We start from the raw sequence: 16,765 nt of genomic DNA, 5'->3' as shown, positions 1-16,765 counted from the left end.
GGGGAGGATTGTCCAGGAAAGGGAATGAGATATCCCTTCTGAAGAACCGACATCGACCAAGGGTCTGTGTCGATGTGAGTCCAGGCCTCCGCAAATCCCCGGAGCCTGGCACCTACTGGTGTTTGGAGGAGCGCCACTTCACTTTCCCCTTTTAAAGGGGCGGAACGAGGCTCGACCTCTCTTCTCGGTCGTTTTCCTTTTAGCGGTAACTCTAGTGGGAGGGCCACCTCGAAAGGGCCGAACAGGAGTAGACGCCACTTTCTTTTCTCCCACCATCACTGGTCTCTTCCTGGACGATTGCAGGAGAAGATCCTGAGTCGCTTTCTCCGTCAGAGATCGGGAAATATCCTTCACCAACTGTGACGGGAAAAGAAAATCAGATCTAGGGGCGAATAACAAAAGCTGCTCTTTGTGAATGTGACACTGCTTTCGTCAAGAAAGCGCTAAACACAGATCTCTTCTTCAAGAGACCTGCTCCAAATAAGGAAGAAACTTCCCCTGAGCCGTCTTGCACCGCCTTGTCAATACATTGACAAAAATTTGCCAGGCAGGTTACATTCCGTGGTTCTAGCCCTTCAGGGGCATGAGCCTTCTTGGACATCACCCCAAGGGACCAATCTAGAAAGTTAAAGACTTCTAGAATGTGAAATAGTCCCTTGAGGAGATGATCCAACTCTGAAAGTCCCCAAGTAATCTTAGCCGTGTGAAGGCTATGTCTCCTGGATGCGTCTACCAGACTGGAAAAGTCCGCTTCAGCTGAAGCTGGGAGAGAGAGACCCATATTCTCCCCAGTCTGGTACCAAATCCCTCTCTTGCCCGTAAGTCTAGGGGGAGGCATGCAAAAGACTGTCCTAACTAGCTCTTTCTTAGTTAGCATCCAGTTATCCAGCGATTGCAGAGCTCTCTTCATAGAAATCGTCGGTCTCATCTTCAAGAAAGCCGACGATTTCGGAGTCTTCGAGCATGAAAAACAGTGAACGAGGCGAAGGAGGAGCGGCAGGGATCAATGCATCTCCGTATTCCTGGAGAAGGAGAGCTGTCAAAACTTTGTAGTTCGACAGTCCTTCTTTACCGTGAGACTCGTCCTCTGATTCCTCTTCCATAATCGGATCAGTAGGAGAGGCCACTTCCCGTTCCGGGTCTTCCTGTCCAACCACTCTCTCTACTGGAGACAAACTCCTAATAGGAGAGGGGCTAAGAGAGTGTAAAGAGCTCCTATGCTTGACTGGCTCTTCGTACTTGTCGGCTCTCTGCGCTTGCTGGCGCCTCGCGCCTGCCGGCTGGCGCCTCGCGCTGGCTGGCGCCTCGCGCCTGGCTGACTCCTCGCGCTTGGCTGGCGCCTCGCGCCTGGCAGGATCCTCGCGCTTGGCTGGCGTCTGCGCCCTGACTGAGTCTTCGCGCTTGGCTGGCGCCTCGCGCCTCTCAAAGGTCTCGCGCCTGACTGACGCTTCGTGCCTTGTTGAAGTCTCGCGTCTTCCTGGTGCCACATCCTTGCGTGACAGATGCTTGTCTGGAGCCTCACGCTTGGCTGAATGCTCACGCCTGGTTAATACCTCGCGCTCGGCTGAAGCTTGCTGATCTGGCAGACGTACCCCATCTGGGAGAATCCTCTGGTCTGTAATGCGTTTCTCGCTTGTCTGACTCTTTAACCTTAGAGGACGCTTCGCGTCTGTAGGACGCCTCGCGCTTGGCTGGCGCGACGCGCTTGCCTGGTGAATCAAAATCATCTTCCACGAGTCTCTATCCGAGTTCTCAAAAGGACTCACGTCTCACAGGAGCCTCACTCCTGGTGGGAGAAGGAAGACGAGTCTTCTTGACCGGCAGTCTGACGTCTTTCTTACGAGGAGGATCCTTCGAAAGGACTCCTACTAAGGCGGACAGCTGTTCCTGCCACCGCCAAAATAATCCTCTTGGATGCTTCTCCGCGTCTTCTTGAACGGGAGAGAGAACCTCGAAGGCGTGTTGTCCCCATCATGGGAAGGCAAAACCCTCTTCGCCTTCTGATAGAAGGAGGCGCTTCTTCCGAAAAGCGTTCTGGGCTTGAATCCAAAACAGGATCTCTCCAGTGCCTTTTCAGGGGCCTGGACAAGTCCGGAATCCTTCCACCCTCGTTTAGGAGAGGGAGAAGCGGACGAAGAGAAGCACTCTCTGAGGACGCTTTTTCGATAGCGGTCCTGAGCAGGCTGTCTATATACAGCACCTGCTGAAGGGACGCCTGACCGGGGGGAATTCTCCACAACCTCCGTACGGCTTTCGACTTTCCTTCTCCTCTGGGCTTGGGAGCTTGGAAGAGGTCTAGGCCTGGGAGCGTCGCAGAGACGGTCAGACGCCCCCTCCACAACACTGGGACACTCACTTCACTAAAATCACTTTCACAGTCCTTACCTTCATGGTAGCCATTTTTGATCTCATCTGTGAAGCGTAGCCTTCAGTTCAGCAATTTCCGATGCCGAATCTGAAGTACGGCCAGTGAGGTCCTGATACAGAATCATAATTAAGAGAAGAGTTAGAATTATCAAAGGCTCAATAGGCCTTGTACTACTACCCGCCATCTTAGATGCAGCCCTTCTGACTCTATCCCTTTCTAACTTCTTCAAGTAAGAAGTTAGAGTCTTCCATTCCTCAACATTCAACCTCTCACACTCATGACAGGTGTTAGAAATAGAACAATCAAAACCCCTACATTTGCGACATACAGTGTGAGGATCAACCGAAGCTTTCGGTATCCTCACCTTGCAGCCTACATTCACACACATTCTCACACAAACACTTGAATCAGACATTCTGAAGAAAAATCAAAAAGCAAGTCCAAATCCAGTCCACAGTAGCGAATGCCAAAACAACGATCCAGGTACGTCACCAAAAGTCCACAAAAAGATGATCAATTGTTTAGAAAAGTGAATTCCAGTCAAGAGGTGGCAGCAACGATGTTGATACCACCGGCGACAGAAAATATATGAGTAGAAAACGGGAATGGTTCCTAGTCCTGCCGCCCAGGGCAGGCCCGTAGATCACCTGACCTACCTGTAGCGAGTGGCGCGAAATTTGAATTTCTGTCGGGGACGACGGAGTCTTAGCTATGTATATATCTGACAGGTAAGTTGATTGTATGAAACTGAAAAATACCACTAGTGTTTCATTGCTCACAATATCAGAGACTCTAGATCATCAATAACATTAACAGAAAATCTTTACAACTGATTTCTCCAAATTAAGAGGCAAAAGAAACCTGGCAGTCCACTGATCTATAGCCTTTCTTTTCCTGCTGGAGTAACTCCTATTCAGTACCTCTCCTATACGTATATACAGTTTAGCCATTATACTCTATAGGTGTCACCCATACATTTTACTCAATATTGTATGTTTAAAAAAGCAGGCCCCACAAATAAAGGAAAAACTGTACTTAAGGCAATCTTAAAAATTATAAGGAAAACCGTGTCAGTTGAGTAAGCTATCATTACACATCAATCATACAATTCATACCTGTGAATGTGTACATAAACAAATCATTTATGATTATTCCAGGAAAAAAATGTGATGAAACAAATGTCACTACATTGACTTTATAAACAAGAAATTGTATAACGACAAAAAATTTTTAAATAGCTCTCGACAATTCTATCAAAATCATGATGGGAAAGAACTGATGCGGCAAACATAACCAACAAAATCTCCACTTGATTAACCCTTTAACTGTTACCTATGGTAAATAACTTTGGGAGCCCCAGCAGTCAGCTAATAGCCCACCCAGCAAACATTTACAGTACCCAGATTGTCAGCAAGAGTAAAAATATACAACATGGCATCCTCTCCACACTTGTTACCATTAAAGTAGATTAAGTTTATGTTTCTAATAAATTTATTTTTCTTATAAAGTTTATTTCAATCATTTTTACATATACTATTTACCTTTCAAATGCATGTATTGACCTTATCTTTTTCTTATAAACATACACAAAAATAAAATACTACTGTGATTGGTAATTTCCAAAAATATCATATTTAGTCGTTGAATTCCAGGTTTTGCTTATTTTCCCTTCTACCTATCTATGAATTTTTAAATATCGAGTGATGCATTAGGTGAAGAAAATGATATTGTTAAACTACAATAAAGTTTTGTACATACTTAGCTATAGTCTCCGACGTTCCCGACAGAATTTCAAATCTCGCGGCACACGCGACAGGTAGGTCAGGTGGTCTACCTTACCCGCCGCTGGGTGGCGGATGTACGAACCACTCCCGTAAGCTTGTCAGATTTTTCTCTTCCACCTGTCTCCTGAGGGGAGGCTGGGTGGGCCATTAATCGTATATATCTGCCAGGTAAGTATGTACAAAACTTTATTGTAGTTTAACAATATCATTTTTGTACATGAACTTCCCTGACAGATATATACTTAGCTGATTGGCACCCTTGGTGGAGGGTAAGAGACAGCTCAATAATACAGGTAAGACGGAAACAACTAATGTTGTAGGATTATAAAAACCTTGGTTCTCACCTTTTCAGGATGAAGACTTCATAGATACTATCTCTGAGTCTGCATTGCCTGGAAGAGCTACAGCTAGGACGTGACCTGATGCTGAAAGACTCTCGGATCTACCACTGGGATATGTGATCCCCTATTGTGGTAGAATCCAAGTCGGATGCTGTTAGAGGGACCTTGTCCGTTTACCTAAACAGATCCTTACCACTACCTCTGCAAGGAGCCAAAACCACCAGACCACCTAACCAAAATACAAAGGGTTAATATTACGACAAAAAGAGGTGCCTCCTGCAACCTCTTTCAGACAACCAAAAAACAACAATATAAAATATAGGGTAACATATAAAAAAATTTACACAGGATAAGTTTCAGCTCCCTGCCCCAGCACCGAATCCGCCGATACGAAAGGACCCAAGGCGAAAGCATTTATCATATGTGATTTTTACATCACGTAGGTAGTGGTTTGCGAAAAACCGATTGGCATCTCCAAAAAGTCGCCTCCATCAAGTTCCGCACAGACATATTTTTCTGAATGCAAGCGAAGTTGCGATGGCTCTCACCTCGTGAGCTTTCACTTTCAGTAGTCTAAACTGATCTTCCTTACAGGCAACATGTGCCTCTGTAATAAGGCTTCTCAGAAAAAAGGAAAGAGCATTCTTCGACATGGGCCGAGTGGGGTCCTTTACGGAGACACCAAAGTACATCTTGATTAGCCTTAAGTTGTTCCTTCCTCTTAAGGAAATACTTCATAATTCTCATAGGGCAAAGAGTTCTTTCAGGCTCTTCCCTACTAGAAAAGATTAAACTACGAACTTCAAAGCTCCTGGGCCAAGGGCGTGATGGGTTTTCATTCTTTGCAAGGAACTTGGAAGAAACGAACATACCATAGAATCTTCCTTAAACCCTACATTGCCCTCAATAGCTTGGAGCTCACTCACTCTTTTAGCTGTAGCTAGGGCCAAAAGGAAGATAGCCTTCTTCGTCAAGTCCTTGAAAGAGGCTAAGCCAGGAGGTTCGAATCTAGACGATCCAAGGAATTGTAGGACTAGTCTCTAGATTCCAGTTCGGTACTACATGAGGACGCTAATGGTTTCAAATGATCTAATAAGATCATGCAGGTCCTTATCATCGGATATATTTAGCCTCTATGCCGAAAATACCGCCGCCAAACATACTGCGGTATCCCTTAATAGTTGACACAACCAGATGACATTCTTCTTTGAGGAAAATAAGGAAATCCGCAATTTGGGTCACAGAGGTACTGGAAGAGGAAATGTTCTTCCTCTTGCACCAACGTCTGAAGACATCCCACTTTGACTGGTATACACGACAAGGTGGAAGGTCTCCTCGCTCTTGCGATTGCTTTAGCAGCTGCTGCTGAAAAGCCTTTCGCTCTGACCAAACTTTGGACAGTCTGAAACCAGTCAGACTGAGAGCGAGGAGATTTTTGTGGTACCTGTCGAAGTGGGGTTGTCTGAGCTCAGATCGCTCCTTAGCGGGAGCGATCTTGGAAGGTCCACCAACCATTCCAGTACCTCTGTGAACCATTCTTGGGCCGGCCAAAAGGGAGCGATTAAGGTCATTCTCGTTGAATCGGACTCTACGAACTTCTTGATAGTTAGCCCCAGGATCTTGAAGGGGGGAAACGCGTAGACGTCGAGTCCGTTCCAGTCTAGAAGAAGAGATCTATGCTACTGCCTCTGGATCCGATATCGGTGGAGAGCAGTAAGGATCCAGCCTCTTGTTCTTTGACGTGGCCAAAGAGGTCTATGTGTGGCCTGACCCCATAACTTCCACAGGCTCTGGCATACATCCAGATGAAGGGTCCACTCTGTGGGAAGGACCTGATCTTTCCTGCTGAGGGAGATCTGCTCTTACATTCCTTTCTCCCTGCACGAACCTGGTGAGAAGCTTGATTCCTCTTCTTCTGCCCACAGAAGAAGGTCTCTTGCTGTCTCGTACAGGGAGAAGGAATGCGTCCCCCACCCCCCCTGTTTCCTGATGTATGCCAGAGCTGTAGTGTTGTCCGCGTTGACCTGCACTACCGATCTTCTGACTTTGGGCTCGAAAGCCTTCAGAGCCAACCACACAGCCATCAACTCCTTTCTGTTGATGTGCCAGGCTACCTGGTCCCCCACCCAGGTACCTGACACTTCGTTGGTTCCCAGAGTTGCACCCCACCCCATGTCCGACGCGTCGGAGAACAACACCAGGTTGGGGGTCTGTGATTGAAGAGACAGTCCTTCGCAAAGAGGTTGGGGATCTGTCCACCATAAGAGATGTTTCTTGATGTCCTGGGATAACGGACAGGAGAACGTCAAATCCTGAGAACGACGACTCCAATTCCGATGAAAGAAAGAATTGGACGGTCTCAGGTGCAACCTTCCTAGGGAAACGAATTGCTCCAGAGAGGAGAGTGTCCCCAGCAGACTCATCCACTCCCTCACTGTGCATACTTCTTTCCCTAAGAAGGTTGTTACTCTCTCGAATCCTCGGGCTATCCTTTCCTGCGAGGGAAAAAGCCCGAAAACTCAGAGAGTTCATCTGTATCCCGAGATACACACACTCTTGCTCGGGAAATTAGTGATGACTTCTTGAAATTGACGAGAAGTCCCAAAGCCTTCGTCAATTCTAAAGTTACTTGTAAGTCCTTCAAACAACGATCTTCTGAATTGGCCCTTATTAGCCAATCGTCGAGGTACATGGATATCCTCACCCCTTTCAAATGAAGCCATTGAGCCACATTCCTCAAAATCCCCGTGAACACTTGAAGGGGCCGTCGAAGAGGCCGAAAAACACAGAGCCCTGAACTGAAAAATTTTCCCCCCCATCATGAATAACTGAGAAAACTTCCTCGAGGAAGGATGGATCGGTACGTGGAAGTAACGCGTCCTGAAAATCCAAGGAAACCATCCAGTCCCCTGGACGAAGCGCTGCCAGCACTGATGAAGGCGTTTCCATCGTGAACTTCTTCTTTTCTACGAAGAAGTTCAGGGCGCTTACATCCAACACGGTCTCCATCCCCCTGAGGACTTCGGAACTAGGAAAAGGCAGTTGTAGAAGCCCGATGAATGATGGTCTGTCCACTAGTTCGATAGCCCCCTTCTCCAGCATCTGATCTACTGCTAGATGGAGAGCTTGATTCATGATGGGGTCTCTGTACCTGGCCGTCAGTTCCCTTGGGATGGTCGTCAAGGGAGGTCTTTCGACGAAAGGGATGAGGTAACCTCTCCTCAAAATAGAAAGGGTCCAAGGATCCGCCCCTTTTTGGGCCCAGACTTCTGCAAACTCTAAGAGTCTGGCGCCCACCGTTGTTTGAAGGACTTGCAAGTTATTTGGAGGGGGCTTTAACAGACTTGGCGAAAGTAAGCTTACCCCTTCTTGAAGGTCTACGACCTCTAAACGTAAGAGGTTCTTGATGAAGATGCCCCTCGAAAGGTTCTCGAACACTTGCCTTTTCCTTCTTAGCCTTGGTAGGGAGGAAGGGCGAGGTTTCTTGCCGACTGTGCCAAAAGGTCCGGGTGGCTTTGGCCGAAGTGACCTCGAAATGTCCTGCACTCGATTGTTTTCGGGAACAACTGAGTAGACAGAGGAGCAAACAGCAAAGAAGACCTCTGAGCATGGGAGACCGACTTCGTTAAGAAGGAACAGTAAACCGACCTCTTCTTCACGATGCCGGCCACCCATAAAGGGAGGCGATTTTCACTCGCTCCGTCTCTTACTGACTTGTCCATACAAGACAAAAACACATAAGATCATCTGGTGAAATGACTCTGGCACTTCAATTTTCTCTGGCTAGGACTCCCAACGACCAATCAAGGAAGTTAAATACTTCTAGCACTCTAAACATACCTTTGAGCAAATGATCCAATTCGTTCATTGCCCAAGTCGTCTTAGCAGAGTTAAGGGCAGTTCTCCTTGTCGAATCTACCAGTGCCGAAAAATCCGAATCAGCCGAAGACGGTAGACCCAATCCTAAGGGCTCTCCTGTTTCGTACCAGAAACCAGCGCGTCCTGATAACTTCGAAGGAGGAAAGCGAACATCGTTTTCCCCGCTTCTTCTTTGGAAGCCATCCAGGAACCAAAACTCCTCAGTGCCTTCTTCATAGAAAGAGTTGGCTTCATCCTCACACAAGAAGAACTCTTCGCTGTCTTCGCCGTTGAAAAAGTGAGTGAGGAGAAGGAGGAGCCGTAGGCGTAAGGGAATCCCCAAAAACTTGTAAAAGTAGCTCTGTAAGCTTCTTGTAAGAAGAGACAGCAGCAGAAGTGTTCGGTTCCTCATCCGAACCTTCTAGGACGTCTTGTCGAGGCGAGCGCGGAGTCTTAGGTGACGAAGATCCTTAGGTGACGAAGGGATCTAGCAGGAGTTGAGCGAGAGGTTGGAGAACGCCCTCTTTAGAAGAGTTCACATCCACTGGAGAACGATGAGAAGATCTGGGAAGTATACGATGAGACTCCCTCTTCGAGGTATACGGAATCTCAGCCGAAGGAGAGGTAGGGCTCTACTCCGAGAATTCTCGGAAACATCCGCCGGCAGGGCGCTTACGAGGAGGCGAGCGGCCTACTATACTCTATGCACCTATCCTGGGTGAGCGGCTGCCAGGAGAAGAGCGCCTATCGAGAGCAGAGCGCTTGCGCGGCTCTCCATACCTGTCCAGTTGCGTACGATCAACGGAAGTTCGACTGGAAGGCGAAATGCGCCTACTAGGAGAAGGCTGCTTGCGAGACTCTTGACGTCTAACAAGAGGGTAACATTCAGGAGAAGGGCGCTTCAAAACTAACGAGCGCCTACTTGGAGAAGGGCGCTTCCGGGATTCCTGGTGCCTACCAAGAGACAAACGGTCAGGAGAAGTGCGCCTAGAAGCTGGGAGAGCGCCTAACACGGAGAAGGGCGCTTGAAAGACTCTTGTTGTCTTGCCCTTAGGAGAATAATCAGGAGTATGACGCCTTAAAAGAGACGAGCGCCTACTAGGAGAGCTATGTGCAGTAGGCTCTTGGCGCCTACCTTGCGGGGAGCGGCTAACAGTAGGCCGTCTATCATGCACACGACTCCTACCAGACTCTAGATGCCTGTCAGGAGAGAAGTCACGATCCGATACTCGAGGAGAGTGACATCTGGAAGAAGAACGCCTACTTGTATAAGGGCGCCTTCTATAATCTTGAGGCTGCTGAGGAGAAGTCTCACGCGAGGGAGTTGAAGAAATCGCGTGATGAGCAGGTGCAGTGCGCTTACCGGAAGCGGGAATCCAATCTGGAGAAAAAAAACTTCTTTCTCCATAGAGCGTCCTACGATGTTGGCGCCTTGAAATTGAAAGAGAGCCAGGCGAGCGAGGGCGCTCACGCGAGTGAGGGCGCTCCCGCGAGCGAGGGCGCTCACGCAAGCCCCCACCTTCATACGAAACCTCCCCATATGAAGGAGAACGATCCTCCGAAGAGCGAGAAGAGCGACGCCTAGATCTCTTGATCGGAAGAGAAACGTCCTTCTTCCTACGTGATCTAACTGCTAGAGAGTCTGCTAGCGCCGTGATCTGAGCTTGAAGTCCCGCGAGTACTCTCGTAGGAGAATCTTCTAATTCTTCCTCGGAAGCAGGCGCCGAGCGCGGAGCGCGAGAAGAAGAACGATCACAGGATTTCTTGTGTTTCTTCGCCTCCACCGACGATTCTTCCGGGAAAACCTCCGGACTAGAAGCCAAAGGACTGCAGGGAGCCTTCCAAGCCCTCTTCAACGGGCGCGACGCATCCGGGGAGTTCCAACCTCTCTTCGGAGAGGGAGACGACGAAGAGGAGAAGCATTGGCGCTAGGAGCTCCTTCTTGTAGCGATCCGAGCAGCCTGGGAGCGTACTTCAGGATCTGCCGAGGGGACGCCTGACCGTGGGGGCTCTCCCTAGCCCTCCTGCGGCTTTCGACTTTCCTACTCCACTGGAACTGGGAGTCTGGAAGAGGTCTAGGCCTAGAGGCACTAAGGAGCCGTCAGACGCACCCTCCACACACTGGGACACTGCACTGATCACTAACACTCTCCTTCCTTACTTCCAACTGACGAATCTTCTGATCCACAGAACGACTTCTTGGCTTTCAGAGTGCCTCCGCCTCCGAAGGCGAATCTCCGGCTTCGGTGCGACCGGGGCTGCAACTTGGGAAGAAGGTTCTAATTCTACGTTAGTACTATTAGGATCCACATCCAACTCACTCATTCTAGATCTGCTAGAACTTCTAGAGGAAGCCTTACGCACTCTATCACGTTCCAACTTCCTAACATAAGAAGAGAGAGCCTTATATTCTTCTTCATTCAATCCCTTACATTCACTACAAGGGTTAGCAAACGCACAATCATTCCCCCTGCATTTCATGCAAACCGTGTGGGGGTCTACCGAAGCTTTCGGCAACCTCACCTTACATCCTTCATTCACGCAAACCTAAACAACACCGAGTTTAACTACCGATTCTAGATCAGACATCGTTAAAGAAAATCAAACTCAAAATCAAACCGGTCCACAATCAGCGTATGCCAAGCCAAACAAAGCGAATACGTCACCAAAAGAAGTCCAAATTAACTCCAGGCAAGCGAGAATCGACCAAAAACTATCGAGAGGAACCGACAACAGTTGTTATCGTTCCCGCGACAGAGAAAAATCTGACAAGCTTACGGGAGTGGTTCGTACATCCGACCACCCAGCGGGGCGGGTAAGGTAGACCACCTGAACCTACCTGTCGCGTGTGCCGCGAGATTTGAAATTCTGTCGGGAACGTCGGAGACTATAGCTAAGTATATATCTGTCAGGGAAGTTCATGTACAAAAATGAAACTGGGGTGAATGTGGGAAGGGAGCCATTGTTATTGTCTGAGTATGATCCACAAGACTGCCCGAGGCCTAGATAATTCATATTTAAATGGACTGGTATTGAAAGCAAAGCAAAAAAAGGAATCTTATATAGTATACACATATAACGCCAGTGTTGAAACTTTGTCTCTGCATAATTAAATACTAAAAAGACCAAGTAAAATTGGTATGCTATGAATATATACATATTAGACAGTTAAAGGGTTAAATGACCGTAACTAGATGTTTAATGGCTAAAGTAAAAAAAGTAAAACACGTACAAAAACACAGCCTTCCAACACTTTTCACATTTGTGGTCACATCCCAATTTCTAGAGATTCAGGCGATACTAAACAAAACACATTCAGGAGTCAATGGTCCACATTATTCAATAAAAATTAAAATAAATTAAAATGAGTTATGCAAGTTCAGTAATATTTCCTTCACAAATAACAGAAGCAACAGGGCATGCAAAAATGCTTAAAGAGACTTGGTAGATAAGAGTAAATGAGATTCTTCTGATACAGAAAGCTCAGGGAGAAAATACCCTCTGTTTAATTTCAATGCAGACCATGATCCAGCAAAACCTTTAAAGCAAATCATACAAAGGGTAATTCTAGTGAGTGAGAGTTCAAACAGAATATCATCCAAGTTTCATTTGGGAAGCTTACACACTGCATGATGCTTTACATTCCACAATACAAACAATCCAGGCAAGTCCTCATACCAAAATCTCAAACTCCAGCTGGGTATACTGTACTGTACTTGGGAGAGGTCAGATTGAAAAAATCATTAAGATCCTAAAAGCTACAGATATAACTCCAGTGCTAATGAGTTGAATAGTTACAAGGGGAAAAGCAATTCTTTGAAACAATGTGTTGTAGAAAATGTCATAAATCAAGCACTATTAAATATATAAAGGGATAATATGGTGAAGTTGTAACAGTTTGTCTTTTGCACTATGCTTCTACAAAAGCAATATTTTAAGGATGTTAGTAAAAGGTTAGTAGTGGATATTATATAACTACATAAGAGCCTCCCTCAAGATATGCCTATAGTTTCTAGGATCTCCCTCTACAATTTGTATTTACCGAGTAGAGTTTGCATGCACAATATAATGAGTGCCGCATCTTAAAGAGCCGGGCAGCAATTTACATAGGCTCAGGATCTTACGAGGGGCTTGTATGCAGTGTCAGTATGACCTACGCGCACATCTATGCGCACATCAGGGGAGACGGCCAGACTGGCTATACGGGAACACGCACATGGACACTCAATGCAGGACATGACCCACACACTGATAATGACACTGACACTTTCTCAAAATGACTGAAGGAAGAGTTGGTGCAGGTTCTCTGACATGTCCCGGGGATCAACGCCAATGACACTCAACTTTATATATTGTCACTCCAATCCCTGCCATAAAAAAATAACAATTTATTTGACACCACTGTTTAACATGGAATAATAATAACAATATTATACTGTCTCTTTGCAGGCATTGTAGGATTGCAGCATTTTATGAGTGCATCAGCATATCAGCAACTTGTAATACAATGTAGAAAGTTTAGAGTAATGTTAGTTGTTACTTTTACCCAATCATAAATATCTATGACAGCTGACTCCTATATGAGCGTAACTGAAATGGCAGAACAAGGGATTTCTGTCATGCATTAATTCAGTACAGTACCTGATTACTCATCTCAAAGAATTTTTACACTTGCAAACTTTCCTGTCTACAATTTTCAATTAGGAAACTAAAATTCATACTCTTATTGTACATATGCAAGTCCTTTGTCTACAAATTCCTAACTTTATGGACAACAGTACATCTTTTAGCATACAGTTTCAATTACCAAACCTTATACTATACCCTTATAGAAGAATTATTCTAAGAATATGAAGCCCAAAAATTACAATAAAAAGATTTTAATATCCGCTGAAGAAGAGCATGATAAGCTAAAACAATTCCTAATTAAATATAATAAGAAAAGACATTTTTTCTTTACACTTATAAGCATTATACATACTAGTACAGGAAGTCCCCGGTTATAGGCGGGGGCTGTGCTCTCGGCGGGGTGCTGATAAGTGAAATCTGCCACTAACCAAAACTCAGCTATTTGTGGTGCTCGTGGCACCGATATCCGGTTAATGGTGCCTGTTAGGTATGTTATGGCACCATAACTTTTTAGTGCTAGCACCAATAGCCGAAACTCAATGCATTGTGGCACCATAAATTGCCAATTTTTTAGCGCTAGACGAGCACCATACAACCAGATCACCATTACCCAAGTCTGCCAATAACCAGAGACTGCCTGTAATGTCACAGCACCTTAAGAACACAAGATCATGAAAGTAAGAACTTTATTTCCTGGGTTTTCTATAGTATGGTAATACTATATCTGTAATTTATAAGGTCAGGTATATTGATTTACTTATTATCAATTAAAAGTAGCCAAATACCTGAGCCTTACAAACTCATAAGCCAATTTAGGTAATTTAGGTACATAGTCCCCAGTTACCGGCAGACTTGGTTAATGGCAATCCAGTTTCATACCGCTTGTCTAGCTCCATAAAATTGTTGATTTATGGCGCCATAACACGCCATGTTCCAGTTATCAGCAATAGAGTTATGGCGCCATTAACTGGTTATCAGCGCCATAAATTGCCAAGTTTCGGTTAATGGTGGTTTTTGCTTATCAGCATCCCGCCAAGAACGAAACCCCTGCTGATGACCGGGGACTGCCTTTGTACGTACCAATGTGAAAATTTTCTTTCAAAGATACAAACTTCTTACTTTTATCCAAGCCCTGTTGACACAGTAAACAGACAAAGAAGTGCTAAATCATCAACATTTTCCAAAACTTGTTAACTCTTTGGGATTGCAGACAAAATGTGTGTACTATACTCTTCAAATCTCTTTTGTTCTTGACAAGTGTTATGTCATTCTTTCACTTTCCACCTAAATATTTTTTCTATTGGGAAGGACCTCCATTATTATCAAACATAGCAGCTTTGTTATTAAGTGGTAATTTCTTGCAAAAAATGCAATTAAAGGTTAGCCAATGAATGTTAAATTATTCAGACCTCTCAAGCTATTGGCAAAACATGCATTTCATGCCCAATTCCCCGACATAAATGTGATAAAAGCACCTGGATAATAACATCTATACGCTAATGGGCCTGTACAAAATGAAATTTAAAATACAGTACAGTACAGTGTATGTTGCAATAGATTAGCCAAACAGTAACAGTATAGAATGCTGAACTCTGAAAACAAAACTTACACAGACTAGAAAATATGTTGCAAGTCAAGTTTAAATGCTGCTGCATTACTGACCCTAGCCTAACTGATATGAGCAGGCTAGCTTACATGCCTAGGTCTACTTTACACTACCATATTATCATGAAAATAATGCCATAGGCTACCTTGGCCAAGTACGTAGGCCTATGTATGAGTCATTTTTTCAAGTAACGGCCTATATTTTGTTTTGGGTTTAACCTAGCTGTCATGCATTCCTGCCACAATGACCTGGTTAAAGGTAGCCTACTGGGAGACTAGGCTAAGTAACGGTTAACCATAGGCTTATATCAAGCAATTAACTATATAACTTATTCATGGTATTAACAAGAGATACAACTACAGGGTAACTCCTAACAGACTACCATGTTGTTATAATGAAATGGTTTCGTTTATGCGTAAGACATCAGGGAGCCATACTATGTTCAAAAAGGGATTGGCCGTACTATAGGCAAAAGAAACTACATATAGGGTACACTACCAGGCAGCGACATAGCGGCCACCTCTCCCGGAACATGGCCACCTTCCACAAAAGGTACTTGAATTCACTGCCAAGAGCATCAGTCAAGAGTTGTGGCCCATCCACGCAGCACAACGAGACCTCTATGCTCCTCTCGAAGTAGATAAGTGTTTTCTCCTACCTAAATTTTGAAATAAATGGCATACCTAGTAATCCAAGTGCTTTTAGGGGACGTGGCCACGTTCCAAGAGAGGGGCCGTTAGTATGTCACCACCCAGTCATTTACCCTACTAACCTAATGTACCCTAACCTCAGTATTTCTACAGAATAGCTCCGCATGGACTGCAAGGAACGTAACCGCGGATAAGACATCCACTAGGGATTGGGGCGTCCAATGTATTTCGCCATGTTTAGTACTGGCCCCTGGGGGGTTAATTACAGTCGTCCGAATAAATATTAGGTACAGGATATTGGTACGGGAGCCGTATCCCGATTGCGGTAGATATTGGTACGGCAGTGAATTGCGCATGCGTCAATTTCAGACTTCCTGCCGTACAAATAACAGTGTGGTGGAGGTACGGCAGAGTCTGTCAGTGGTGCCGTATTGCGTTCTTGACTTGCTGTAGGTACAGCAGTTAGCTGTATCCATTTGCCAGTTTCCTAATCATACTGTATTATGTGACCAGAGTTCAGCTTTTAGGTGAGACAGTCCCGCTTTTTGAACTTCTGTCCCATGTCCCCCGGCCCCCTTCCCTTTTTGTTTTACTTTTGTGAATTTTGTCCCGCTTTTTTGTGCTACAAAAACAAAACTATCCCAATTTTAATGGGATAGTGCTGAAATTGTTAATGTTGCCATTTCACCAGCTGGCTAATTCTATCGGCTTCTCCGACAGCTGCAATACCCAATGAAGTGAAAAGAATATTGTAAAGTGTATAAAGGCAGCACTTTGGAACTGTTGATGTCGGGCAGAATAAAGGGCCAAGAAAGTCATCAAAGAGGTATTTCTACAGAAGCAGTCCGCACGGACTGCAAGGAACGTAACCGCGGATAGTACATCCACTAGGGATTGGGGCGTCCAATGTATTTCGCCGTGTTTAGTACTGGCCCCTGGGGGGTTAATTACAGTCGTCCGAATAAATATTACTTAAAATTCTTGTTCAGTAGGTAAAACTGCATAGAAAAACCTCAACTGCCATAGTCTAGGCCGCGGCAGATAAGTACCCTAGATCTACCCTTTTGAGGGACGATTCAATAGTTCGTGACCTACATACTATATACAATTTTTGAAAGTTTGAGTCTTCATAGATGTCTATGGCTTTTTTCTGCTCGTTAAAGCCTGAAAACATCTGTTTTTAGGAGAAAACCAACGTATTATTTCGTGATTCAAGACGCTCCATCGCCATTTTTCTTGCTGTCACTGGTATCCTGAAGCGGTAAACAAGGGTTTGCTCATGCGCAATTCACTGCCGTATCAATATCTACTGCGATCGGGGTACGGCTGCCGTAACAATATCCAGTTCATAAATATTACTTTAAATTCTTGTTCAGTACGTAAAACTGCATAGAAAAACAGCAACTGACATAGTCTAGGCTGCCACGGATAAGTACCCTAGATCTACCATAACCTCAACTATAGTAGGCCATATTAATTATAGCGGAGGGGCGGAGCCCCAAACCTCCAGGTGAAGGAAACTCCATATT

General features: G+C 45.4%; 1 protein-coding gene across 6 annotated transcripts in view; it reads right to left on the bottom strand.

Moving 5' to 3' along the window:
* LOC135214855 (STE20-related kinase adapter protein alpha-like) overlaps positions 1-16,765 on the bottom strand; it is a 64,904-nt gene that overhangs the window by 40,614 nt on the left and 7,525 nt on the right. Inside the window, exon 2 of one of the 6 annotated variants that reach the window (XM_064249275.1) lies at positions 12,617-12,718. The exons of 3 other annotated variants lie outside the window; for them this stretch is intronic. Coding sequence is in view for 2 of the 3 variants with exons in the window: in XM_064249272.1 (XP_064105342.1) it covers positions 12,476-12,589 (114 nt within the window). In the remaining variant the exon portion in view is untranslated. 2 more of the 6 variants (XM_064249272.1, XM_064249273.1) reach the window with 2 other exon arrangements.

Source organism: Macrobrachium nipponense, chromosome 46 (genome assembly GCF_015104395.2).
Source record: "Macrobrachium nipponense isolate FS-2020 chromosome 46, ASM1510439v2, whole genome shotgun sequence".
In the NCBI taxonomy this organism is placed as follows: Eukaryota; Metazoa; Arthropoda; class Malacostraca; order Decapoda; family Palaemonidae; genus Macrobrachium; species Macrobrachium nipponense.
Note: the sequence above shows the minus strand (reverse complement) of the source record. Positions and strands in the feature narration are given on the sequence as shown.